The sequence below is a fragment of the Epinephelus lanceolatus genome, chromosome 13 (genome assembly GCF_041903045.1).
Source record: "Epinephelus lanceolatus isolate andai-2023 chromosome 13, ASM4190304v1, whole genome shotgun sequence".
NCBI classification, from domain to species: Eukaryota; Metazoa; Chordata; class Actinopteri; order Perciformes; family Serranidae; genus Epinephelus; species Epinephelus lanceolatus.
In genome coordinates, this window is record NC_135746.1 from 33,614,326 (window position 1) to 33,641,387 (window position 27,062).

Here is a 27,062-nt window from a genome sequence, read left to right on the forward strand (position 1 = left end):
TGTTTTAAAAATAAAAAAGTAAAAAAGAAACTGAGTCACTACCTCACTGCATGTTTAGATGAAGCTTTTATTTTGTAGTTTTGACCGGAAGCTAATTTGAAATCTCGCGATCTTGACGCCGATTGGAGAGGGGGACGGCAGGGGGAGGCGGACAGAAAGGAGGAGGAGGACAGGAGGAGACGGGAGGAGGGTGCTGCTGGTGGAGGGACATTCAGTCATTGTTACAAACTCGAGGAGCGGCGGAGACCCTGTCGGTACACGTGAATTTTCGGCTCAACATTCAGGTAAAGTTGCTTTTAATTAAACCAGTTAAGCTAACGTTTATTACCGGAGTGTTTCTCATCAACAACCGCCGCCGTTGCCGCCCGGCTCGGTGCGGTGAATTACAACACCGGTGCGCAGGCTACATATGGCACGGTTACTATCATTTAGGATGAACTAACCGTCATCTTTTGTCTCCGCTGCGCTGCTTGACATTCAGTTTTATTAAACCATGTCTCTGTGAGGACTCAGTAACAGTGGGCAGGGACAAACAACCGTGACGAGCCTCCCGGTTACGTTAGTTAACGCTCGCGACACTCACATTTATGAGGAGCAATTAATTTATGAATCTCAGCTAGCAGCTACACAGGAGGAGCCCGTTAACAGTGACGCACAGGTAGGCTAACGGACGCACTGATACCGCCTTTAGATTAATTAACCTTTAAAATGCAGCTGTGTTTGTTTGACATGTGGTTTAATTAGACGCAGGTGTACAAGAAAGTATTTATTTTGTGCGTGACAGTGAATGGAAAGGTATTGGGTTGTTATGGGTGTGTACTGTCATGTAAATGTAGCAGTTTCCGTTATGGAAAAATGGTGCTATTAAAAAAAGGTTAAAACAATTACTGTTTCTGAACTGTAGCATTAACCTACAGATTAAAATTACACCAATACCAGAAGTAATACTGTACTTTAAATTATAATAAGTCACTTCAATAAACTAGGTTAAAAAAAGATGTTATACCCACTTTAATGTTTAAAGATGGTAATAATTTAGATATTTGTCCTGTATATGATATTTTTTGCTATTATTTTTAGTCCCTAGCAGATATATTGCTGTTAATTCATTCTGTTAATGTTATCACCCACCTACTCACCATTACCAGCCCTCTTAAACAGTCTATTATTCTTCTAATTTTTGTTAAAAAAAAAAAAAAAAAAAAAATTCAATAAAAAGCCCACCCTGGTAAACTGCCACTGTGAACCTGATACCAAATATATTTTTAAAAATTTTGTGCTTTTATTTTTCAGGCCGGAGGCTGACATCTCCATTGGTGGTTTTCATAGATATTTCCTCCAAAGCATCATCATTGTCCGTGGAGGCAGGAGAAGGCGGTCACAGCGCAGCATCTTAAAGGACCACAGCATCTCCCAGGCTATGGAGGTCTTGTGACACACTGCTGCTGCTGCTGCTGCTGCTGCTGCTGACCGGAGTCCCCATGGTGATGGATGCAGCCAGCTTCAACCATGGCAGTGCTGGAATACGCTGCTCGTCCCAGACTGTTTCTCTGTGAGCTGAAGAGGAAGGAGAGACTACCAGACAGTCCTGGACACTCCTTAAGCCTTGTGATTTCCATTTCCTGGTGAATGAGCCAGATGTTGATGGGGCTCAACCCCTCTTCCTAGCCAGCCGTGCTCCTAGGTCTTTCTTCTCTCGTGCTGTGCGCACCGGTCATGGATCTCCTGTGGGTGCTGTCGGTGTCCATGCTGACGGCGTGCGTTGCCATCCCCATGGATGCGGCGGAGGGGAGCCACAGCCTGTTCACCTGTGAACCCATAACCCTGCGTATGTGCCAGGGGCTGCCTTACAACTCCACCTACATGCCAAACATACTGAACCATTACGACCAGCAAACTGCCGCCCTCGCCATGGAGGTACAGTACACTGCTGACATGTGAAAGATTTAACAAGCTTTGCATTGTAAAGATCCAGGTTGAGTCAAATACAAGTTTATTAAGGAAGGTACAAATTTGTTGATATTTTGTGCTGGTAAGTCTGATATTTTAGTGCTACGCAAAATAAGGCGTCAGTGTTTTCTCGCAGTTCTCTTGGAGAAACCTTTTGAGACACATTTACTGTACAGACTATTTAGACCACAGTAGGACTTACTGAAACATAGCTTTGTGATCTGCCACACCTACTCAATGGAAGGGGAATATCTGGGAAGCATTCTCCCTTTTTATATACTTATGTTTTAAAAAATTCAATAAAACATTTCAGGAAATCAAAACAGCCTTTTCATTGTATAGTGGTGGCATAGATGTAAAAAACATAGGTATAAATAGCTGCCACTAATAAAATAGCTGTCTGTTTACAGCTGCATGTTTAGGACACAAATTGGTAATTATCTGTATCGAATGGGGTTTTACCTGATCACAGTAATTTTAGAAAATTGCAGTATGTCGCATTTTGGGAGACAGGATTTCATATTTGATTCATATATGGTAAAAGGCGGAAACAATGTCTGGTCCATTGTCTTAAAAAATAATTCACAGCGTATTGTGTGTTATTCAGAAGTGTTAGCTAGTCATCGCCCGCTTCCAGAATAACTGACCTTTTGGAGAAAACAAGGTTTATATGGAAAATTGCTTATTGCAACCTATTTTCTACGTTGTGACCTTTTTCTCTTTGTTCTCTCTTTCCTTTCCCCTTTCATCCTGGCGCTGATTTTTTCTGAGCATTTTTTGAAAATGAAATTTTATTTTATTTGCACACACATAACATTGCATAAAATCCAGATAATGAAAAATGATAAATGTGGAGAGGTCGGGAAACCACAGGCCTATACAGCAGACCTCACTTTAACTTAAGGAGAAAAACAAACAATAACAAAAAGGAGAAAATATAAAAAAAGAACTAGGATAAAATAATTTGGAACAAATAAAACAAAAGATAAATAACACAAAGCACACAAAATGAGCAGACAAAAACAACCAATCAGTGGACAGTAACACAATAACGACAAAGAAGTACATAAAACATAAAAATAAATACAGAGAAAAAGAGGAAGAAAATAAATACATAAACACATCAAGAAATAATTAGACATAAATTTAATGTAATGATCATTTTCTTTTAAAAATTTCTAAAGATAACGAGTTCTTGATAACGTGTTCTCAGGCGTTTCTGAATCTGTACGCCACAATATCTGAAGGAGCACTGGCCATATTTTGTTTTGTCAAGGGGACGTGAAGATGGTCCACCTGTGTAATATAATGTGATGGAATGATTGAAGTCCCCTGGTTCTTTCTGGAGCTGCAACAATTACCGGTAACCATTCAATTGATTAGTTCATAGACAGAAAATTAAATGACCATTATTTTGATAATTGATTAGTTGTTTATGTCATTTTTCAAATGAAAGTGCCAAATATTTGCTGGTTCCAGCTTCTAATATATGAGGATTTCGGCCTTTCTCTGTCTTACATCATTTTAGAGAGAATACCTTTTGGACTGTTGGCTTGTCAAAGCAAGACGTTTGAATCTGTCACCTTGGGTTTGGAAAAATTGTGATGGTCAGGTTTTCACAGGTTTTGGATATCCCATAGGCTAAATTATGAATGAATGAAATGAATTGATCATAACTAATGAATTTATGATTAAAGTTCAAATTGCATCTGGATATTGATTTTAGTAAAGCTATTGATAGGGGACACAAAGGTTCTAGATTCAATACTTTATTGCCATATTAACATGACTGGAATTTGTCTTAGTGAGTGCCTATATAAAATGGGTTAACACCTGTATAAAGTAATTAATACATCTAATTTATGAGTGAAGTCATTTTATATTTTGGGCACACATAGTAAAAAGCTAGTGGAATTCTTGGTCCTTTCTGTAATAAGATCTTTCATATCACCAGTGTCTTAGAAAGCAGTAAAAAAAACTCATTAGGTTTTGTTCTAAAGTGTCATGCTGTTAATCCCTCAAAAAATGGATCTTCTGGAGATAACAAAGGTATTATGAAAAGTTGTATACCTTTAATTTCTTTTTAAAAAAAAGTGACATTTTCTCTTGTCCTTTTTTCCTCTCAGTATCCGTCCCACTTTGTTCCCGTCTCTTACCTTTTTGAGCATTTCCTCTGGTTCTTTCACTCTCTCATCTGTAGTGACAAGGGATGGGACGATAAATGATTTTTTCTGCAGATCGTGATAAGCACTCAGAATAAATTGATAGTGGTGAATTCCTTTAATTGGGATAATCATGACTATTGTGTCTGCTGGGCAGCCAACAATAAAATCCACCAAAAAATGCAAATGATCTTTTAATATACATTGGCATATTTCACATCGAAAGATATGATGCCATTTTAAATAAATGACAAGCCTGGGTTTTTAAGATTGTTTGATTAGAAAATTGCGTGTGTCCAATCTGTGATACAACAGAAATATTAGTTTCCTTACCAAAGGTATGGTAAACTAATGACAGTATGTTTTAGTGCCATTTTAAGAGTTTTTAGTGTGTCTTGATGATTATCAGAATAATATAGTGAATTGCAATTATTTTGGCCGGGATAATTGTGACGTGAAATTTTCATATTGGCCCATGCCTAGTTGTGACTCTGATTGTTGTAGCTAAACAGAAACAGTGGTGTAGTGGAGGGTATATGCAGGTATAAGGGGTACGCCCACCTCTTTTTCTGGCCGTTTACAGTATACCCACCTATCAGCCAAAAAGCAATTGGAATATATATGAGAATATACCCGCTTCCTCATCAGTATCTTACCCATGTGTCTAGTAGTACACCCGCCTCATCAAGTATTACTACACCTCTGGACAGAGGTAAAATTGACATGCAACCGTGCGTTTTACAGTGTGGACATCATTTCTGTTCTGTCTGCATGTACTGTATGTATTGTCAGGTCAGGACCAGGGTGTCATGATATAGTCAGTCCTCTTCACATGTTGCTAAGTGGTTCAGTGTGCCTGCTGCACTGCCTGCCCCATGGACATCAACAGCCTAGATAGCTATCACCACGGCTAACTGTGTATGTGCTGAGAGTTGGTTATATCAAAGTGCTAGCCTACTTTAATTTGGCTCCTCTAGCTCCAGGGACTGGGAGTGTATTACCAAAACATTAAGCAGAAAATTAAGTTTTAATACTTGTCCCTGGGGGCCATGACAAACAGTGCATTATTAAATCGGGTCTCTTAAAATGGGTCCTGCCCGCATGTCTGGCATGTTGACAGACAGAGCGATTTACCACAACATGTCGGGACTCTTCACATCAAAGCCATTTTACATAACAGGCTTTTGAGCAGTTAGTCAACTTAGCCAGTGAGTGAAGACACCAAACTGCTCTGTGTTTCAGTTTGGGTCAGATGATGGATTAAAGCTCAGATTCTAGTGTTTAGTCCATGTTTTATTGTTCGATTTACCAGCAGCCACAGCATCTGACTGTTGTGGCTGTGTTATCCTCTTTGAAACGACGAGTTAGGCATTTACACACAATCATGAAGCAGATGCATCACCTCGTTAACTTAATCCCATCTTTTACATAGGCTGATCCCTCCGGAAGCTCAATCTATCTAGCAATTACTGGCCAAACTGCACCAAAACATTACACTGGATGCTCTGTTGGCCGAAATATCTGCCTGTCTATCTGTGTGTGTGTATGTGTGTGTGTATCAGTCCATCCATCTTTACTTACCTCAGTTTATTAGTTCTCAGAATCATGTTCCCATTGGCTCCTGCTCCCTTTATCACTTTTACCCTTTGACACCCGCCCCGCCCTGCCTGGCACAGCGATGATGTCAATGTGTGGCGCCCTGCCGACCATCTGTGCCTGCTCCACTTTGCCGTACTCAGCATACACTCACTGAGAGAGAGATGGAGAGATGGCGGGCAGGAGGAGTTGTGTGCCACGAAAATCCCAGGTTATGTAACCTCTGAGCATGCCCTCGCCAACTGTGGGAGCACACTGCATCGCATCACATCACAGCTGTATTCACATGTGGTGAAGATGCTAACGCTTCGACCTCGCCTGCCTCGCCTCCCTGCTCATACTGACGCTTTGTCCTTTTTTGTCATTGTTGAAATATTCAGTCTTGTCTTCTGGGTTTAGTCACTCTGCCATGTTCTGTGTTTTATGAATTATGATTTTCAATGTGTATATCATATAGATGTATGTGGTTTTGGTAGAGTCTTTTTCTCATTTTGGAGATGTTACTTGTTTTGAGGCCAGGTTAGCTTTTTACGCTTATCACAGTGTGTGGGTTTGCAGTGAACAGAGAGAGGCACTTCTGGTTGAGACGGTGTTCACTTTGATTGGTCATGGATCCACAATTAAGTCTCTTTTAGTGCTCAGAAATGCTCGTTGCATTTGGAAAACACATGGAAACCCAATAGGTTCCAAATCACGGAGCCTATTCCTCTGTTTGGCTCTTGTTTTCCAGATAACTCGCCCTAGATCCAGTTCATGGGAGAATTCAAAGCCTATAAGATGTTGAGGGCAGCCAAATGGGAATTGACAGTTGATTTTAAAGGGAATTAGGTCCGTTGAATAGCCATGATAATGATGATGAATGCCTTGCACCGTGGAGAAACTGGGAGTTGGACGAGAACCAACGCCTGCCGATCTTGCAGTTTTTGTCTAAACCCCCTGAAGTGGTGTCTTTCTGAATCTCTTTTCTCTGGTCTCGCTTTTCAAGGTCTTTTCAAGGTTTTTGCTCTTTGGGGAAGTAGGCGCAATTTGTCATGATATCGTTATAAACTTTCTTGTTGCTTTATTTTGTGAGGTTGTACCCATGATATTTTTTTTTTTTCGATTACGGTCTAGAGATGTTCACTGTACCGTATTTCATGGCAGGCTGGCGATAACTGTGGTGACACATGGTTGTTCAGTGATTTGAGAAATGAGCTGCAGACTCGATTTAAACAGGGATAAAAGACGAGCTTTTTACTTTATTGCACAAATACAGATTTTATGGCTGTCTGAGCGAGAAACAACACAAACAAGGTGATTTCTAAAAACAGGATTTTCTATTTCAGTGTTCATCCTCGCTCAGTCAGTCATCATCGCTGACCGCTGAATGACCTCACAGCTGAAGTGGGACAGCGGCCTAGGGGCTGGGAATCGGCTATTTCTGTGCCACAATGATACTGTGCCACACTCACATACGATAAGTAGGAGCGTGGCGGATTTGACTGGCATATCAAAAAGAGTAAAGATACAGGCTAAAATCCCCCTCTTTAGAGATAGATGCACACTTGAGCTACAGGGTGAATGTAAAGCAGCGTGGGTTCATCACAGTAAATCAATTAAGCAGGTATGAACTGTACTACTGGCATTGAAAGCAGATGGCGTTGAGTTCAGTGTGATATCAGGGCAGCTTCTTTAGTGCACGTAGGTGATATGTTCTCCGCTACTGGATTTGCATATCCTGTCAGGATTTTATTTTTGCGGAAAATGTGATGATGGTGTTATTAACTTTAGTGCTGTTTTGTCTTTTGAGAAGTAGTATTTCTAGAAGTACTGTGCATTGATGCTTACATTACCGTTTGTTTAAGATTGGCGTTTGGCATGTGAGAGATAACTGATGGTGTCTGAGAAACGCACTGCAAAGTGCAAACCAAACTAGTACACATTTACGAGATTAACGTATCCCCCTACACAGTAATGAATTCAATACTACATTTTCAGTAATTATCAAATCAAATCTTCATATTTTTGTATAGTGGAAAATTTACATTTGTATTGCAGCCTAGTACACATATTTTGTAAGGAACAAAATTGCTCTTTTTTCTCATTTGGTAGGCCTCTCAGGTATTTAATGGGACAAAGAAACTATCAGGAGAAACAGACGCTGTGATTTTCAGAAAGGTAGGAGACATATCTGTCATGGTAAAAGCAATGATTGCTTGAATGTTTCCTCAAGGCCAGATGGGACAAGGGAGGGTCAGGGCCATCCAAAGATGTTAATTAAATTAGATCGATAAGAGGGGTGTGCTTACATGAAGCCAAAGCCAAGCCAGCAAATCATTTTAATGGCTGCAAAATAAAAAAAAAAAGCTGAATGTCAACTTGGTGGAGGCACAAGGACCATCATTGGTAGTAATATAACGAAATTTAAAAAGGACTCATCGGTCATCTTGATTTCAGCGTTCCACGGTATTTGTCGCATTGTGTTTTGTATGAAGGGTATTCGGTGAAACAAAGACCAATCAATGGCCTGTTTTTAATCTGCTCAGTCCCACTTACACTCATTTCCTCCTTCTTTTAGGTCGTTAAATCAGCCTCTTGTCTCAGGTTTACAACACATTCAGATAAACTGTGTCATGTTACAGCTACTGTGTAGAATAACCCAGATACCCCACCCATGCTGTGTGAATGGATTTGTAAAGAAGAGGTGAGGTGTGTGTGTGTGTGTGTGTGTGTGTGTGTGAGAGAGAGAGAGTTTCAGTAAAATGCTGATAAAGCTCTCTGATGGCTGCAAGTCTGTTAAAACATGCTGCAGTGAACTAAAAAGTACACCATTTAACATGCTTATTGTGTGAGCTAGTGAAGATGTATCCCAGCGAAGCTCACACATACACACACAGACACAGACACACACAACATGGTCTGATAAATCCTACCCAGCGTGACCCGGGCTATAAAGGAGCCTCTTGTTTTATTTAATGTCCAACACTGTGTTTATTGGCAGTGGACTGAAAGAGGAGGACATCCAGAGAGCAAGTCGCTGGTCCACAACAACCTTTCTGTGCGTGTGTGTGTGTGTACACAGACATTACACACTGTCAGTGCGCAAGGTTTTCAAACATTTCTTAGTGGTGAATGACACGGCTGACTCGGTCGACCCATCCCTCCTCTCTCTCTCTCCCTCTCTTCGCCACTCTCTCAACCCCCCCCTCACCCATCTCTTTTGTCCTCCCCCTCCCCCTGCGCAGGGCTCACCCGTTGCCCAGGAAACAGTCCCAATTGTGCCGTTAACAAAGGGAGCAGAGGCTTTCTTGCCTCCCGGGAGGTGGTCCCCTCCGCCCCGCACCCTGACCTCCTCGAACCCTGCTCTCCTCCCTCTTCCTCCTCCTCCCTCTCCTCCTCCTCCTCCCTGGTGATGCATCACTCGTCGCCATGGCGCTGAGCTTGGAAATTTGGAGAATTGGAATGGCAGCAGAGGAGAAAGGAGGATAAAGGGGGGAGAGAAAATGCAGGAGGGTAAGGGGCTGAAGGAGGGCAGGGAGGGGGATGATGGGAAGAGAGGTGACTGGGAGGTATTTATAAAAGAGCAAATCAACACAGACCAGTTGGCCACGGTTGGCTTCTTTGTCAGCAATTCATCAGTCACAGCATCTTAGCAGCAGACTGGGCCTTCATTAAAAACTAATTACTTTAGCATTACCAAGGTACATACAGCCACCCTTGGATGACTTCATTGGACTGGGTCATATTAATATTTAATATTGGGACAATCTTGATCTGATTCAAAACATGCTGGATAATCTCTCAATGCATGGAGGTGAAACTGAGGTCAGCGCTGTTTTTCTTAGTTCTTCAAAGGCTGACAGTTTGGAGATTATAGGTTTCCTCCTAATAAATATGCAGAAATATGCAAAGTCCCATGTTAAGTAAACACATGCACGTTCCCCACATTGAACTGGTAATATTAAGATGATTTAAAATAATATTCCCTAGTTTGTTGCTCATTTCAGTTTGTGAAAGATTTCAGTATTTACTCTAAACACTGAGTTCAGACCAGTGGTTTTCAGTCTCCAAGCATCGCTGATATTTTGCCATTTAATTAGAGATGATTTAGGTCCCTGGGAATGCCATCAGGTAGATGCAATTAATTCCAGTAAATGAGTTGTAGAATAGCGTGCCAGTATCATACACTACAGAACTGAATCTTTAGCTCCAGATTATCTATAACACTTTTTCACAGAAGACATTTTGATATGTCACAGTAGTAAAACACGGGTGTTTTAGGATCCTGAGGCCTTTCCCAGACATTGTCGCACTGGAGTCGTCATTTTTGGGCAATGTCAATGAAATATGATGAGGGGCACAGCTGCATCAGCTGTTCAGTTTTTTGTTGAAGGCTACTGCTGTAATTATGATCGCTGTCTGAGCATATTTACTTTTAATTCAGTTTACATAATGGCATAATGTGACAAGAATGTAGGAATGTAATGTCTCCACAAAACCAGCCAGTGTAGTTCAGTAAGATATCATACAGTAAAAGAGCTTATTAATAAGACTGAGTTTATTTAATATTGCAGAGATTACTGGAGCAACATTAAGTACATCTATATTAAGAGAGACGCTGTGTGCATTAACACGAGGGAAAGCAGTGTAACTTCATGGATTATTTCAGAAGCTAAAAGTTTATTTCTGTTTCCTCTGTCAAGTTTATAACCACAGTTTTTACTTTTGCTGTGTAAATTTCCCACATTATTTGCTGCAGTGACATCACTGTGCGCATGGAAACGTTCACAATTACTGAAAGTGGCCTGTCTGATAAATAAAGTAAATCTTTATACATCAAAACAATACATAATTTAAAAAGCAATATAACCTACATGGACTGTTTTAGGGGGAGTGAAATGTATATGTGGGTGCGGCACTCAGATCGGAAAAAATAAATCATTTGGGTGGGTGGCATACCTGCAGATTCAGATGGTGTTAGAGCTGATCCATGCATCACTAATATAGGCAACGTATGGGTACATACGGTATATAGTACAATATAAAGCCTCATGTATTTGTTGTAGTAAAGCATTACAAATGCAAGCCTCCTCCATCCTCAAATCTCGCTCCTCAAGAATTGAGACGTCCTTCAAGATGGAGCGCTGAGATCGATTTCCAGGTCACAAGCGAGAGGATTGAGGATCAAGGAGTCGAGAAGGCACAAAATTGCGAAATGTGAAAGGCCTCTGGTATTGTTCACTGCCTCACTGTCATGATGTCATGGCTTACTGGGACATCTCAGTAAAATAGCTCATACTGGTAATGCTGAGAATAACTCTGTCAAACATTAAAAGTAAGACAGGACAAGAAATAAAAGGAGATAGTTATCACTGCATTTATTTTTTTATAAAGATAAATGCACCAATTATTTGTTCTTTCTGATTGAAACAAACCTTTTGGGTACCAGTGTCAGTCGTGATGCATGTTGTTTAATCAAGACAACTTCTTGTTGCTGTGACGTTATTGCAGAAAGCAATACTCGGTTAGAATGGTCTCTTGTTTCAGTGTCTTAATCCAGAGTCGTCTTGTTCAGGCAAGTCCAGGTCTGACTTGGGCCCTGTTGGCTTGTGTTCAGTTTCATCTTCCCCATCTCTTGACTTTTGTGTTTTTTACTAATATTTTTGTTGTCCTATACACTTTGTTTATGTCCTTGTTAGAGCGTCGGTTAGTACCAAATCTTGTCTTGAGTATTTAACTGAGGACCTAGGGTGGCTGTGGCTCAGAAGGTAGAGCAGATTATCCACCAATCAAAAGATCGATCCCTAGCTGCTCCAGTCTGCATGTTGAATCATCCTTGGACATGATTTTGAACCCAAATTACTCCCGATGGCTGTGCCATTGCTGTGTGAGTGCATGTGAACATTACACTGACTGGCAGTGGCACCTTGTATGGTAGCCTTGGCCACCAGTATATGAGTATGTGTGTGAATGGGTAATGTTACATGTAGTGTTAACATGGTCAGAAGACTACAAAGGCACGCTACAAATTTAAGTCCATTTAAAACATTTAGGCTTGTCAGAGCTGGTGAGATACACTTCTCACTGGTGAGATACACCTTTCCTCTTGGCATATTGTGACAAATTACTGTGACTGTGATAGTATTGCACAGCACTATTTTATTTTAGAAATGTAATTTTAGAATAGAAATATATTTTGATTTTGTCTTGAACACTGTTTTGTTAGGGCTGGCTGATTTGGAGAAAATCGAATATCACAGTATTTTTGACCAAATACCTCGACATTGATATTGTACGGTTGATTACTGGCACTGAGAATTTGATTAATAATCATCAGTGGTGTGGATACAATGACAAAGTGGGTAAAGGCAAATAATAGAACAGATATAACAGTCTGGTAAGTCCAGAAAATTACATCACTTTACTGTAATACAGCCTTTAAAACTACGAGAGGACAACACTTACCATATAATGATATCCAAAATCTAAGACTATATCTAGTCTCATATCACAGTATCAATACAATATTGATATATTGCCTAGCCCTATGTTTCATGTATAGATCAGCTTTTATAGGTGCACCAAAAAAAATGAACTACATCAATCCTCTCCAATTATAGTTTGTTGACCTTCATTGGAGCCCCAGAATCCACAGTTTTTCTAACGGACATATCTGACTGTGTGTGAGCTTGCTATTTCCAGAGTGGCATATTATTCCACATTTTCAGAGATCAAAAATCCCCTAACAAACTCTCATGAATACATAATGACTGTAGCAGTGGGATTGAAGCTGAAATTACATTAGCATACCACCCCCTTAGGCCTGCACCATCCAACAGAGTTGTGTATTACACGCTTGATTCTCCGTACACAACCGGCTCTGGGGTGGAGAGAGCCATGACCAACCGCTGGCCATTCATCGGACCAGTGGTTCACCAGCTGTTTTCAGTGTGGCCATTAACATCAAATCCCCATGGAGAGTGTAGAGGCTCTGCAGGGCCTCAAGATGTTGCAGTTGTTTGGGCTGGTGTCTGTGTGGGTAAAGCTGTGACCAGCCATATGTCCCATCCAACACCAGCTCAGCCCTGCTCACACTGGCTCACATGATGGGATGACTGGAATAAAATGGCCGAATGGAGATACTGAAGGGGTGGAGGAGGGGTAAGAAGGGTAGGAGAAGGATGGATGATGGAGGAGTATAAAAATAGAAAAAAGGAAGCATGATGAATAGGAGGAGAAGCTGATTTTTCCCCCTTGTAGATCATCATGCCTCGTAGCCTATATATTTAATCAGACCTTTCCCATGGCATCTCTGTTTGTAGTACAGTACAGTGTAGTACATTGTGTTCTATGGAGCATATCAGTAGCCTGCGGGAATCAAACCAGAGTGGAAGAGTGAAGATGCAAGCTCACTTTAGCTGCATTAGATCATGTTTGAGTGATTAACCAACGCTGACAGGGCACCACTGATGAAGTAATAGATGTCACAGGACCGCACACTGGCAACAAAAAGTAAAGGGAGTCACAGGGAGAGTAATCGGTACCCAGTGTTGGCAGGGTGGGGTGACATTCAGGATTTTCTGCTTTCTGTATTATTTCTCCAGGGACTGTTTAACAACATACTTCCCTTTCTCTCCGTTTCTTTGACCCTGTTGTGCCTGACTGTAGCTGTAATGTAATATTCTATAAAGATGTTTAACTTAAACAGGAAGAGTCGTTATTAGGAATTGTGTCCTGGTAATAACCTACACAGCAAGTTGAGCTGTACAGACACGGGCAACTACTGTTTTACAGCAAAGAAGCATTGATTTCTGGGAAAGAGTGTAACGTTAGCTGATAGCAAAATGTTAAATTAGATAATAAAAGAAAGTTCTATGGCATTTATTTGATGTATGAATCTGTTCATGTTTTACAAAAGGTTCAACTTGAGCCATGCTGTGCAACGATAGCAGTCATTTCACAGCCATACAGGGTCAGAAGTATACAGTTGTTAATTTTTTTTCAATGACATGATATCAGATCGGTACTGTGCATCAGCTGATACACAAGTTCAGGAATCATAATCAATATCAGGGAGGATAAAATGGTACAGAAACATCTCTACAGTATTTCACTTTACGTGTCTACTTTCATTTATTTAAAATGTGTGGTTGATGTCAAGAGTGAAACACTTCCTGACCAGCAAATGTACTGTTAAAACTTTCATTACATTTGTATGGGTTTTATTGACAATTTTTACAAATATTGTACCATATATTGGTAAATGACAGTAGTTCATGATGAATTATTCCGTGGATTAATTTGCTATTGGTTGATTATTGGAAGAGTTGATTAACAGAAAAATATTCAAAAGTCCTTTGACAATCTTTTGCCATGTTTTTAAAGCAAAAATGCCTAAACTTTATTGTTTGTTGCCTGAAGAAAATATTTTTCATGTTCATCGATAAAGAAATTTGAGATACTGGTTCAAGGCAATTTTTTGCATTCTCCATTTGCCGTTGAGGTAGTGAGATGTTTTCTTCAATGTAACACACTGAATTAAAATTGATATACAAATGGTCATTTTGTAGGTGAAATATTCCTTTTATTAGTTTCTTACAATTTTTGAACTTAACTTAAAACTTAAATGTAAGACTGAAACTTTAGATTGTGTGTTTGCAGGGCGGGTTGCTCACACTACTTGAAGACTTTAAACCGTTGAGTGTGATTGATGCAGTAATACACCCATGTCAAGGTGGATCACTCTCAGGATGAGTTAATGCTGTATAGATAACTCTGGCTCATAGCACGCTTCGCGTGCTTGTGTCATTGTGTCCTCGTAGAGTTGTGCTCAATGAGACGTGATGACTCCATTTGTGCAGAAATTACACGATCGACTGGTTGATTGATGTCAGTTATGACAGGCGTGTAAGTCACCTAAATTGATCCTCTGCATTTTAGAGTGCCTATGAATACTCTGCTGGGTCAAGACTCATCTTGACATCATCCATTCGTCCCTGATCCCTCACAGATGAAGTGACTAACCAGTCTGATTCTCTCAGTGCCCACATGTCTGTCTCATGATTGCTTCCTGTCTCCTCCACAGCAGCTCAGTGTCATCTTCCTAGAGAAGTGATATGATGAACAAGACGATGACAAAAGCGGCATGGATGTGGCTGCTTTGTGTTTTTAGGGCCAAGCCTAACACCCATTATAATCCTTTTTACATAAAGACAAGCCATGTGGGTGGCAGGCAAACATGCTGTCAGGAGAGGGATATGTACTGATGTTGAGGACATATGGTGGGAAGACATTACAATGGTCTGTTCAAATCTGATTGCAGCTACTGTGGCAAACAATGACAGGATCAGAGGGAAAATCCTGCATCACTGTTTCTCGACAATGATTTATTGCTGTGTTCTGAGCTTAAAAATGTTCTGAGGATAAAGACAGCAAGACGCTGCAAACATTTTTCACTTCCAGGGCTGTGTACTGTGTAAAGTATTACATGCCGGATTAAAGGGAATGAACTGTGTTTCATCGGTTTTTATCCAAAATCCAATCTTGAGGTTTCTTGGTACGTGGATCAGATGTGTCGTTTTAAATGCTCATATCTAGGTCAATACTGAACAAAGCCTCAGTGATCTGTGTAAACTGATATATGTTTTTGTATAAACTTCTCAGTGTTATAGTCTAACCCAGCTGCTCCTCCTCTGACTCCTGTCAGTGTAGCAGCATCTGAATGTGGCAGAAATTCAACAATCTTTCTCTTTAAGTGTCTTCAGAAATACACAGAGATAAATTTGGTTCTGTTTAGCCAGTCTTAACATATTTCCAACTTACTCCCTTCAACAAACATCAGTTAACAGTGGACAGTGTGTGTGTGTCCGTCTCTCCAGTTTATGTCCCCTTAAGAGGGAGAACAAAATGTTGAACTTGTTTAAACCACAGTGACATGTCCTCCTTAATATCCACCCCTCAAACAAACAGAGACAAATTGCCCCCTGCCTGTCCTCTTCTCACCCGTCCCTTCCCCCTCCCTGTCCCTGTCTGTCATATAGACCTCTGTCTTTAAATTTTGGGGGAGGGCGGGTTGCATGTGTCTGACTGACTTGGGTGTGGCTCGGGGCCTTTCTGTTAAACACACCAACACAGAGGGCATAGGCAAATTCATGCATCCAGAAACATGTAACCATGCACTGTTGGACATATGGATTTGTATATATGCTTTCCCACTTACTCATTCATGTACATACACACACACACACACACACACACACACACACACACACACACACATACATCAGACACTCTGCTGGGCATTTGCATATTAACAACTCGCCCCACAGATGCTTCCTGCGCTCACAACGCCTCTTGGCTCAGTTTATATGTGTGAGACCATTATTGTGCTGGTACGTGGGTGTGTTAGCATGTAAATAATATACTTCCGTTGGTCCTTTGGCCAGTGTGTGTTTGAGTGTATGCACGTTACTGCAGTGTGTCAGTCAGTCACAGCGTGGTCCTCCATGTAACACAAAGGCCCTGTCAGCAGCAGCCCTGTGTGTGAGTGTGAATGGTGGGGGTTGACCAGCCTGTTGTGCTCCTCCTATCTGAAGGTTGGAGGGAAGGAAGAGAGGAGATGGAGGAAGGGGGAGCCTAATATCACAGGGGGTGGAGGGGATTATTAGGAAAGAGGCCAGAGTTGTTTTTATGGACTCATCTCCAGAAACTGTCAGAGGCATGCTCCACTGATCCTTTTGTTTCTCTCTTGTGAAGTTGGAGTAAAACTCTGGCTTGTTATTTTTCTGATGCCTCCATGTCTGCGACAGCCATAGCAGGGGGCATTATGTTATGGGGTTGTCCGTCCGGCCGCTCAGTTCTCACCAATGTGATATCTCAGGAATGACTTCAGGGAATTTCCTTAAATTTGGCACAAATGTCCACGTGGACTCAAGTATGACGGGATTAGATTTTGTTGGCCAAAGGTCACTGTGACCTCATAAAACATGTTTTTGGCTGTAATTCAGGAATTCTTATGCTAATTATGACAAAATTTCACGCAAATGTCTATTAGGATGAAGCCTTGACATTTTATATCCAAAAGGTCAAAGGTCAGCTTCACTGTGACATCATAATGTTCTGCAAAAACACTTTTCTGAAGAGAAGGAGAGACATTTGTTCAGATACTGAATTGGTGACACTAATCTTGGGTGTTGACCTTGAAACTGCGCTGATTGTACAGATCTTCTGTGCTGCTGGGTTGAAGATGTGTGTGTGAAGCATCCATGTTTTACCTTTTAATAAATTCCTTCAAATTCTCTACATTTGTGTTGTGATATGATTATGGATAGACACGGATGTTAACTGCAACTTGAGTAGTTGGCGGAGGCATACAACCACAAAGCAATACTTCTAGTTCCTTATCTGCTTCAAATGAAAGAGTATAATATTTTGTTCTGGTGTGTTTTATAAAGACTTAAAATTCTCTCTCTTTCTGTCTCTACCTGCAGCCGTTCCATCCCATGGTGAACCTACAGTGCTCTCCGGACCTCAGGATGTTCCTGTGTGCGCTCTACGCCCCGGTGTGTACCGAGTACGGGCGGATGACTCTGCCCTGTCGCCGCCTCTGTCTGCAGGCCAAGAGCGACTGCTACAAACTAATGGATATGTTTGGCGTCAGCTGGCCGCAGGAGATGGACTGCAACAGGTTGGAAAAACAGCAATAATTCTTTTCCCGTGGATTTATGTCAGCGGCAATAACCCTGCTGCATCAGTAATTTAAGCAGATTTTCCCATTTTGAGAGGAGTAATGCAGCAGCAGATCAGCAAGCATGTAAAAAGTCATTTATTTTGATGACCACAGAAATTAAGAGGCTTAGAGGAATACCTTGGTTTTTTTTGGTTTAATAATATATTTGTGGAATATCAAGAAGGGGCAGAACAAGTTAACATTTTAGTTGAGTTTAGTTGAATAACACAGTGTTGTTAACCCACCCCAGGCACCTGGTTGACATATAACATACACACTAGTTTGTAGGAAAAAAAATACTTGCATTACACAGAACAAAAGATATGAAACAAATAAAAATGTTACAACAAAAAATAATGAAAGAAAAATAGAATACTGACAGAAGATGTTGGGAGCTGAACAGCTGAAATTACACTGAGATCATCATCTCTGCTCTCCTCCCAGGTTCCCAGACTGTGACGAGCCCTACCCCCGTCCTGTGGACCTCCTGTCCGGCTCAGACACAACTGAATCCCCCATCTCCGTCCAGCGGGACTACGGCTTCTGGTGTCCAAGAGAACTCAAAATCGACCCAGAGCTCGGCTACACCTTCATGGGTATCCGCGACTGCTCTCCCCCCTGTCCCAACATGTACTTCACACGTGAGGAGCTGACGTTCGCCCGATACTTCATTGGAGTGGTGTCCATCGTCTGTCTGTCCGCCACCCTTTTCACCTTCCTGACTTTCCTCATTGATGTTTCGCGCTTCCGCTACCCAGAGCGTCCAATTATATTTTATGCCGTATGCTACATGATGGTGTCTCTGGTGTTCTTCCTGGGGTTTTTGCTGGAGGACAAAGTTTCCTGTAATGCAGCGAGTCCTGGGAGGTTCAGGGCTTCAACAGTGACCCAAGGCTCACATAATAAGGTAAAGAAATTTGTCCTTGACTGAGTATTTTTATGCTGGTAGTCCACTGCACAGATACTGATCCTCCATCTGTACATTCTGTCTCTGTCCCAGGCCTGCACCCTTCTCTTCATGGTGCTGTATTTCTTCACCATGGCCGGCAGTGTCTGGTGGGTCATCCTGACCATCACCTGGTTCCTGGCTGCTGTTCCCAAGTGGGGCAGTGAGGCAATAGAGAAGAAGGCCCTCCTCTTCCATGCCTGTGCCTGGGGCATCCCTGGTGTCCTCACAGTCACCCTGCTAGCCATGAACAAGATCGAGGGAGACAGTGTTAGCGGTGTTTGCTTTGTGGGGCTGTACAACTTGACAGCCCTGCGCTGGTTCCTGCTGGCCCCGCTGGGACTGGATGTAGTGGTGAGGAAGAGTAGTACAGAACAGGAGATATGTTTAAAAAAAAAAAAAAAAAAAGACTAAGTGATAACTATTTTACAAACAGATATTTTGATATTGATGCCTCACAACTTCAACTGTTACTTAAACTTTCAAGGCAGCAGGTATTCTAAGCTGTCTGTAAAACACAGTTGCTTGAAGGCTCGATTTAAGGCTCAAAGGAAGTGTGTCAACAATTGTTCAACCAGGAAGAGGGAAGAGCTTTTCTTTTCCCTGGTAGCAATCAGTACCTATCCCGTCACCAAAGAGCATCAGCGTTAAGTTCTTTGCAGTCCCTACCGCCAGTAGTGGGATGGCAGATAGCGGAAAAGCCTAAGTAACTGTGGAAAACAAAATGCAGTGTGTACTGTGTTGTTAGTTGCTTGACTCTGAATAAAACAGAAAGCAATCTGGTTTTCTATGCAGCAGTAATACCGCTTGGAAACGCTGGGGGGACAAGTTGTCTGTTTCCACTTCCACAAGATTGTTTTTCTGTCTCAAAATGTGACGACAACATATCATTCCGTTCTAACAGATACAGGCTGGTAACTGACATGTTTTTACTCCATCATCTGTCATGTAAGATAACTTAAACCCATTCCTCTCTCATATCATCATAGGTCGGTGTGGCTCTGCTGCTGGCAGGTATAGCAGCGCTAAACCGAGTCCGCATGGAGATTCCATTGGAGAAGGAGAACCAGGAGAAACTAGTGAAGTTCATGATTCGTATCGGCGTGTTCTCCGTGCTCTACCTGGTCCCTCTGCTGGCCGTCCTGGGCTGCTACCTTTATGAGAACAGCTACAGAACCATCTGGGAGACGACCTGGGTCCAGGAGAAGTGTAGACACTACCACATCCCCTGCCCCTACCAGGTAATAGACCCGACTCTGTAGTGCTAAAGGAGCTGTGCACTCTGTTTTAACAGAGACCATCAATAATTTACAACCCGTACTGGTTTTGATAGTTCCGAGTATTATTTGGTTTCTACATGTTGAGGTTTGCATGGAATCTGCTTTGGGCACAGAAAATGTTTTTACTTGCAGTGTTAAAATATGTATTTTTAGTGTCTGTCTTATAGGCTAATAATAGCTAAGCTTGTCTGTATGCATATTTGCTGTCATCAGGTGCTGTCAACAGATCTCACATCTCCTGTAAAACAAATGCACAGTGAAGAGATGGAGGGAAAATCTCTCCTTTTCACAGAATGAATCTTATTTTAAGAAATAGTGATGATGTTTGCAACACATACATGTAGCTCCTCATTTCAAAATTGCATTTAGATTTTCTAACATAACTTTCAAATTAATTGCCAACTGACAGTTTGAGTATTTTATTTTATTTTTTTAAAGGTCATAATTCTGCTTTTAAATGTAAATATTTCCTGGTTTCGTACTTCCTCTGTGACAGTAAATTTATTTTTTGGGCTTTTGGACACCCTGATCGACATTTTTTATAATTTTCTTACATTTTATAGACCAAACATGTAATCAATTAATTGAGAAAATAATTGAGAGTCAGATTAATCAACAATAAAAATAACCGTTTGATGCAGTACTACTCTAACACAATATGGCCATTACACTGATTGCTTATTACACTGATTATTGTGCATGTAATATGTTGGTGTTGCTGAATGCAAACATGATATCTTACAACCCAGAAAGACCCAGATGAATCTTGTATACAGTCACCTGGAGGCTCTGCTAGTAGCTGAGATGCCTTTATTCACTGACGTTGATCACAGTCTGCACAGATGTTTGTACACATTAAATGTACAACTGGGACTTGTGTAAGGAAGCTAGAAGACAGAGCAGGAGGTAACAGCTGGAAGAGGGCTGATAAATGCCAGATGTGTTTGCACACATAGACGTTAGAGAGCAGGATGCTCCGTGAGATTTTGTGTCCTGAAAATGACCGGATACTGTGTGCATTTTTAAACACAGTGTCCAACACAAAGAGCACACACACTCATTCACACAGTCATATGTATGAGACAGTCTAGTAAAGCTCTCATGCTGCTTGTCCTCAGTAGCTGCTTCACAGAGCTGCAGTAGCCTCCAGCATGAGCACACACACTGCAGCTCGTCTGATAGAGCTGTTAATAATTCAAACAGCTCTCGCTCTCTGTTCTTCTGTTCCTTTCAGCCAGGTATCACCTCCCATATGAGCATGCCTTAGCACATCCGCTTTCACCGTTGCGTGTTCAAAGTGGAGTTTGATTGTGGTAGGGACTGAAGGAGTTGCAGGTGTGCCGGGGTGCAGCCTTGTTTGTGTTTTGTCAAGTCAAAGCAAGTTACGCATTCAGTATTCTGTAGCAGTAATAGCAACTCTTGAATCGCTGTCTGTAGTATTTTTTTTTTTTAAAACTTAAGTTAACCGCTGTGACACTTTGACTTCACGGCTTCTGTTTAAAGTAACTGTATGTATGATATGATACAGAGCTACAGCTGTGGGAGAGATGCATGAGATGATGACCACTGAGTTAGATCAGAGCAGTGCTCTTAATCTGTCACGTAAACACTGCATTGTGTAAGGGAGCAGTGCAGTAATCCAGTGTGTGTGTGTGTGTGTTTCTGCTGTAGAGGACTAGGTCAGTGGGGTCAAGCTGCACCACATCACAGTTACAGCAGATCTGAACACAAGCTGCATGTGCTGCCCAGCTGAGTGCTGTGCTGTTACCATACACCACAACAGTGTGTACTGTAGAGATGCCTCGGGTGTAAAATCTCACAAAGTGTCAACTGTCCACCCCACCCCCAACTTCACTATGCTCATGAAAGCACACATGTACAGTATGCATTCACACACTGAGTCGATAACGTGCATCAGTAGATAGCTTTGACTCAAAGTGCACTACTATATTTATCTTAAAAGCCTTCCCTGAGGCTCGAACCTCCACTTTGTGAAAGAGCTCCTGAGTGATGCTCGACCCTCCTCTCCACACACACATACACACAGTCAGATTGGTGGCTGACTCAAGCCACACAAGGTCCTTCCAAAGAACAAGGGGGACGAAGGCTGTTTTCAGTCATACAACTAATTTTAGTCTAGGGTTTAATAAACTACATAGGTCTGATTTAGGAGCCTTAAGCTACCATGTAGATGCAGCACAACTTAGGACACACAGTCTGTAATGAGGATGTTGGTTGTTCTCATTCAGTCTCTTATCTCTCTGCCGTAATGAGTGTATCTGTGGATCTCTGGGCCTAGGGGCTCTCCGCCTGGCCCACTCATAATGAGGCCATGATGACTACATCTGTGTGTGACCGCATGAGTGCACGTGTGTGTGTGCACATATGGGAGACAGAGTGATGGGAAGGGAGTAGGAGATAGTATTTCTGTGGTTCACTGTCATGATGTTGCTATGGCAGAAGGCAGCAGTGTGGTGACTCGGCACAGCGTCTGTTATCCACTGGAAATAAATGACCTTGCTCTCGCCGTAATATTTAGTCCCTTAAAAGTTCTGTATGCAAAATTCAGAGCATTAATGTAGCAGGAAACTACTATTTGCTATGTAAAGATATAGTGGAGTAATGGTGTCCTGAGCAGAGAAACACGTTGCCTCTGTGTGTGCTGTAATCCGAGTTTTAGGGGTGTAACGGTACACAAAAATCTCGGTTCAGTACGTACCTCGGTACACAAGTCACGGTTCGTTTTTTTTTTCGGTACAGTAATGAAAAAAATAGACAACTATTAAATATCTTTTACTTATTGGTAACCTTATTAAAACATACCACCACAGCAGTTAACTCTTTTTACACAATTTTTGAATGAAATAAATATATATAAAATCCTGCTTTTTCACATTGTTTAAATGTAAATAGAAATATAAAAGTGAAAAATAAAATCCTGCTGTTTTTTTAACACATTTTTTGAATGAAAAATATAAATATAAATTTCTGCTTAAACAGTTTTACTCAATTAAAATAAAAAGTATAGTATGTACATGTACCGTTACGGCCCTACCGAGTTTCTCTGTTGTCTGTTTAAATACACAGTCTGACTGCCTGTGCATGTTAGTGCATGTGTGTATCCCACTGGCTAGCTAACTGCAGCCAGCTCTACACTCATACAACAGTGAGCACAGCATCTCTGAAGCATCCACCTTGGGTTCCCCCCTCTGTCAGCACTGTTTCAATTGTTTAGAGCTCTTTTATGGAGTTAGCATCATTAGTTGCTAGCTGCGAGCTCAGCCATCTCCATGTTGAGAATTGTGTGCAGACAATTCATTTTATGTAGAGCCCATTTAACATGAGTTTTATTCACAGTTGTAATAACCTTAAGCTTTAATTACCACAAATTTGATCAACCTTGCAGAATTCACATTTGTCAGGTTCTCTTCCACCTCACAAATTGTACAATGATATAGTTAACAACTGGCTGTTTTGTAATTTGAGGATATTCATGGAGTGAACATTGTCAGAAACCTAATATCTGTTAAACCAAGGCTTACTTTATACTGCAGTGCTCAGTGATTGTCTCTAATACCATAGACTGACCATGAAAGGGAGGTGTGATAAGACAATAAAGAGAACTCCAACAAAGGACAGCAACAGAACAAAGGCTCTCATTTCAAGGAGGACTATTAGTTATCAGCTGCCATGTCAGAGATGGATGACAGTGTGTTGTCTGCTGTGGCGTTTATGCCTCCAGCAAAGCTGTCAGTGATGATATAGAGTAGACACACACACACAGTGGGAATGCAGTCTGAACACACTCTGTCAGCAGGCGTGAACCTTTTAATTAGTTCATAGATGCTGGTGTTTACATGCAGGACTCAGTGACTGTCTGTTGCCCTGTAGGGCAGCGTCCACTGTGTCTGGACGTTTGGTCGCTAACGTTCTGCAGATGAAGTGGGAAACACAACAAAGCATATACAAACTCTACCTTTGACATTAGTAATGTTTTATGTAATATCTAGGTTTGGAAATAGGATGTTGTTGCTATGCAACCCACTTTAAGTCAGTTCTTCCTCAAACAAGCTCCACACACACTCACATACACACTGCTGCCCTCAGGTCGTACAGTATGTGGGTGTATTTGCTGTAAACTTTCTTTGCTCTCACTCACTCAGGGATTGATCTATATTTCTTTCAGCGCTGTCTCAACCACACCCACACACACACACACACACACAAATCTAAACATCCTAAACAATAACCACATCCTCTTGTGTGTGTGTGTGTGTGTGTGTGTGTGTGTCTCCTGTAGGTGGAGCGCACCAGTCGTCCTGACCTGGTCTTGTTCCTGATAAAGTACGTGATGATGCTGATCGTAGGGATCCCCTCAGTGTTCTGGGTGGGCAGTAAGAAGACCTGCTTCGAGTGGGCCAGCTTCTTCCACGGCAAGAGACGCAAAGAGTACGTACTTTCCACACACTGACTGTCCTCAGCATGTTCTCTAACACACTGAAAGCTAACAGGCTGTTTGTCAGGCCGTACACTCCACTGGCACAGCTTCACACAAGTTGGTTTTAAATAAATGGTGCTAAATATTTTAGTAGCAAACTATCTTTAAAAGGTTTCTTAAATAAGTTTTGTCCCAGTATTTTTAACTTGAGCAGAATGCAGAGTATTTCATCTCTTTGTAGTGATAATAACATTTAAAAAAAGATGGTGGATTTTTTTTAATCTCATAATGTATTCTATCTTAATATGCTAATTTAGCTCAGAATTTGTTGGGAATTACAAAATATTTTAACTTTTATGTAGTTAATACAAATCTATGTTACTGTAAAGCACTTTGTGCTGCATTTCTTCAGTGAAGTTATTATTGTTACAGCAAGGGAATAGAATAATGTGAAACTTAAAATAACATAAAAATAAAATAAATTCAATGTGAAGTGCGTTTTCATATGTATGTCATTGAATCTATTTTATAACTTACCATTGATTTAGTAATTAATTTATAAACAAACAGGACTCCATTTATTCATTAAACAAGTTAGTTAAAAGAAGAGTAAAGACCCTTCCTAACAGATTTGGATTGAAAGAAGTGGTCACCGTCTCCCATCACCTCTGAGCTTCAGTATCCTCAGCTTCTGCTTTAGGTTTTATGCACATATCAAACCCGTCTCTCTCGACACAGTTGGCTCTTGAATGAAGGCAAAATGCAAACATGGATTTTATAATGATGCTTTCAAATCCTTCCAAAACTTGATTCCACAAGTGATGGAAGGAAATGAATTTAACACATAAGTGGGGCATCAAGGATACAAACAGGAGACACTGTAGATATTCAAATTGTGATTATTTCCTGTCACTGTAAGCACAGGCCGGTGGGGGAGACATGGACCAGACCGGTACTGATCTCACTGGAGCTCAGGTCTCTGTCTCGCTCACTGTCCTGTGAGCAGGTTGTCACATGACGCAGCAGTGTGTGTAGGTGTGTGTGGCTTGGTGGTGAACACTGGCCCTTCTCTGCGCTCACTCCCCTCCCCTCCAAACTCAGAGCATTAACCCCCTCTCCCACCGCCTGCTCCACGCACTCCTCCATTCTCTTCTACCACACCCACAAACCCACCACCTTCCCCCTCTCCCTCCCCACCCTCCTGCGTCTCTCCCTCCCCTCCCTTCCTCCACTCTCCTCCTCCTCCACCTCCTTCTCGTGCTCCACTCCCTCCCCGCCCTCCTCCTTCCCCTGCTGCAGTGGGATGGTCAACGAGAGCCGACAGGTGCTCCAGGAGCCCGACTTCGCCCAGCTGCTGCTCAGGGACCCCAACACGCCCATCGTGAGGAAGTCACGGGGCACGTCCACCCAGGGGACCTCCACCCACGCCTCGTCCACCCACCTGGCCATGCTGGACGAGCCGCCGAGTGCCAGCACCAGCCGGGCCGGCTCGGTCCGCAGTGCACGCTCCAAGATGAGCAGCTACCACGGCAGCCTGCACCGCTCTCGAGATGGCAGGTGGGTCTCATATCTGTCAGATGTGTCCACAGTGCTGCTCTGTCTTTGTCCTCTTGTCCACAGAGAATCCTGCTCCTGATTCTCAAGTTTCTTTTTCTTTGTGCCAGATATACGGCCTCCAGTTTCCGGGCTGCAGACGACCGTCTGCCCTATGGAAGCATGCCTCGCCTCAACGACCAATCACAGTCGAGACACTGCAGCACCAATCGCCTGGACAGCCTGTCACGACACGGCTCCACCCAACGACTTGAAAGCCAGTCGCGGCACAGCAGCATCAGGGACCTCACCAGCACCACCCAAGCTGTTCTCGGTGTCCCTGGAAACGGGATTCACAGAGTCCTGGAGGAGGACGGAGCGACAGCCTGAACAGGGTCTCTGGTTCTCCTGTAGAAGATGTGACTGTATGGGTACAAGTGAAAGTAGGAATGACTTATCTTCTTCTATAAAGTGAAAGAATGTGTGAGGATCCACAAGAAACAGAACGCAGAGAGTCAAAGACTGTGGTGTCCCCTTCTGCTGAATTTGGGAGCTCAGAGCTGAAGCACAGTTTACTGATGACGTTAGCTAAACTAGGGCTACATCCAGCCAGATCCAGAGGACTGAGTGTGGATCGATGCCTTAAAATGTCCTCTCAGCTTTACTCCACCTGCCAACTGATCCCAAAAAACTGAAGTTCACGATGACTTTTGTCCAGGTCACAAACCTACGATGAATTTCACGGTGCTGACCGTGACCTGTGATAGCCAACACTGGAAAATGACGACAAGGCTTCACTGTCGGACCTACGTCACTGAGCCAGAACACAATGTGACCAATACTGAGACTGCACTGGATTGTTTTCTACTCGTACTGTACTTGTTTGTATAAAAGACTGAATGATGGACATCAGACAGGATGAGCCTTCTCTTCTAGTCTGTGCTGCGTAGCACTGGGGAGGGTGGAAGCAGGGTATTTTTTTTAAGGTTTACTGGCTACAACTATTGTGCACCTCTTCAGCCATGTACATGTCCATTATTAATTCACCTTCAAATTTATTTCTGCTAACCTAAAGGGACAGCTCACCCCCAAATCAAAAATACATATTTCTCCTCTTACCTGTAGTGCTGTTTATCAGTTGAGATTGTTTTGGTGTGAGTTGCAGAGTGTTGGAGATATCAGCCATAGAGATGTCTGCCTTCTCTCCAATATAATGGAACTAGATGGCACTCTTCATCACTTTTGGTGCTCAACACTAAACAGCAATGTCTCGCTCCAGAAATCATAACCTGGCTACTCAAAATAATCCACAGACCTTGTTGTAAAAAGTTTCCTGAAGGAACTATTTTCTCTCTTTTCCAAACTACACCTGACAGGCATATCACCAAGCAGAAGGAAACGTGCATCTATTCATGGAAGAGGCTTAAATTGGTGACAGCGAGAGATAAAA

The 27,062-nt window shown here is 42.0% G+C and overlaps 1 protein-coding gene across 2 annotated transcripts; it reads left to right on the forward strand.

The window, feature by feature from the left end:
• Positions 1-164: 164 nt before the first annotated feature.
• Positions 165-26,705, forward strand: fzd3a (frizzled class receptor 3a). Of its 2 annotated transcripts, none has more exons than XM_033649079.2 (9): positions 165-284; positions 1,294-1,917; positions 17,177-17,373; positions 17,860-18,322; positions 18,416-18,715; positions 19,351-19,602; positions 23,942-24,090; positions 25,379-25,636; positions 25,744-26,705. In XM_033649079.2, the coding sequence occupies exons 2-9, from the start codon at positions 1,717-1,719 to the stop codon at positions 26,000-26,002; spliced, it is 2,079 nt and encodes a 692-aa protein (XP_033504970.1). In that variant the 5' UTR covers positions 165-284; positions 1,294-1,716; the 3' UTR covers positions 26,003-26,705. The 2 variants fall into 2 exon arrangements, with proteins under 2 accessions (XP_033504970.1, XP_078030187.1); XM_078174061.1 differs by having other exon boundaries at positions 25,181-25,636; positions 25,744-26,152.
• Positions 26,706-27,062: the final 357 nt, after the last annotated feature.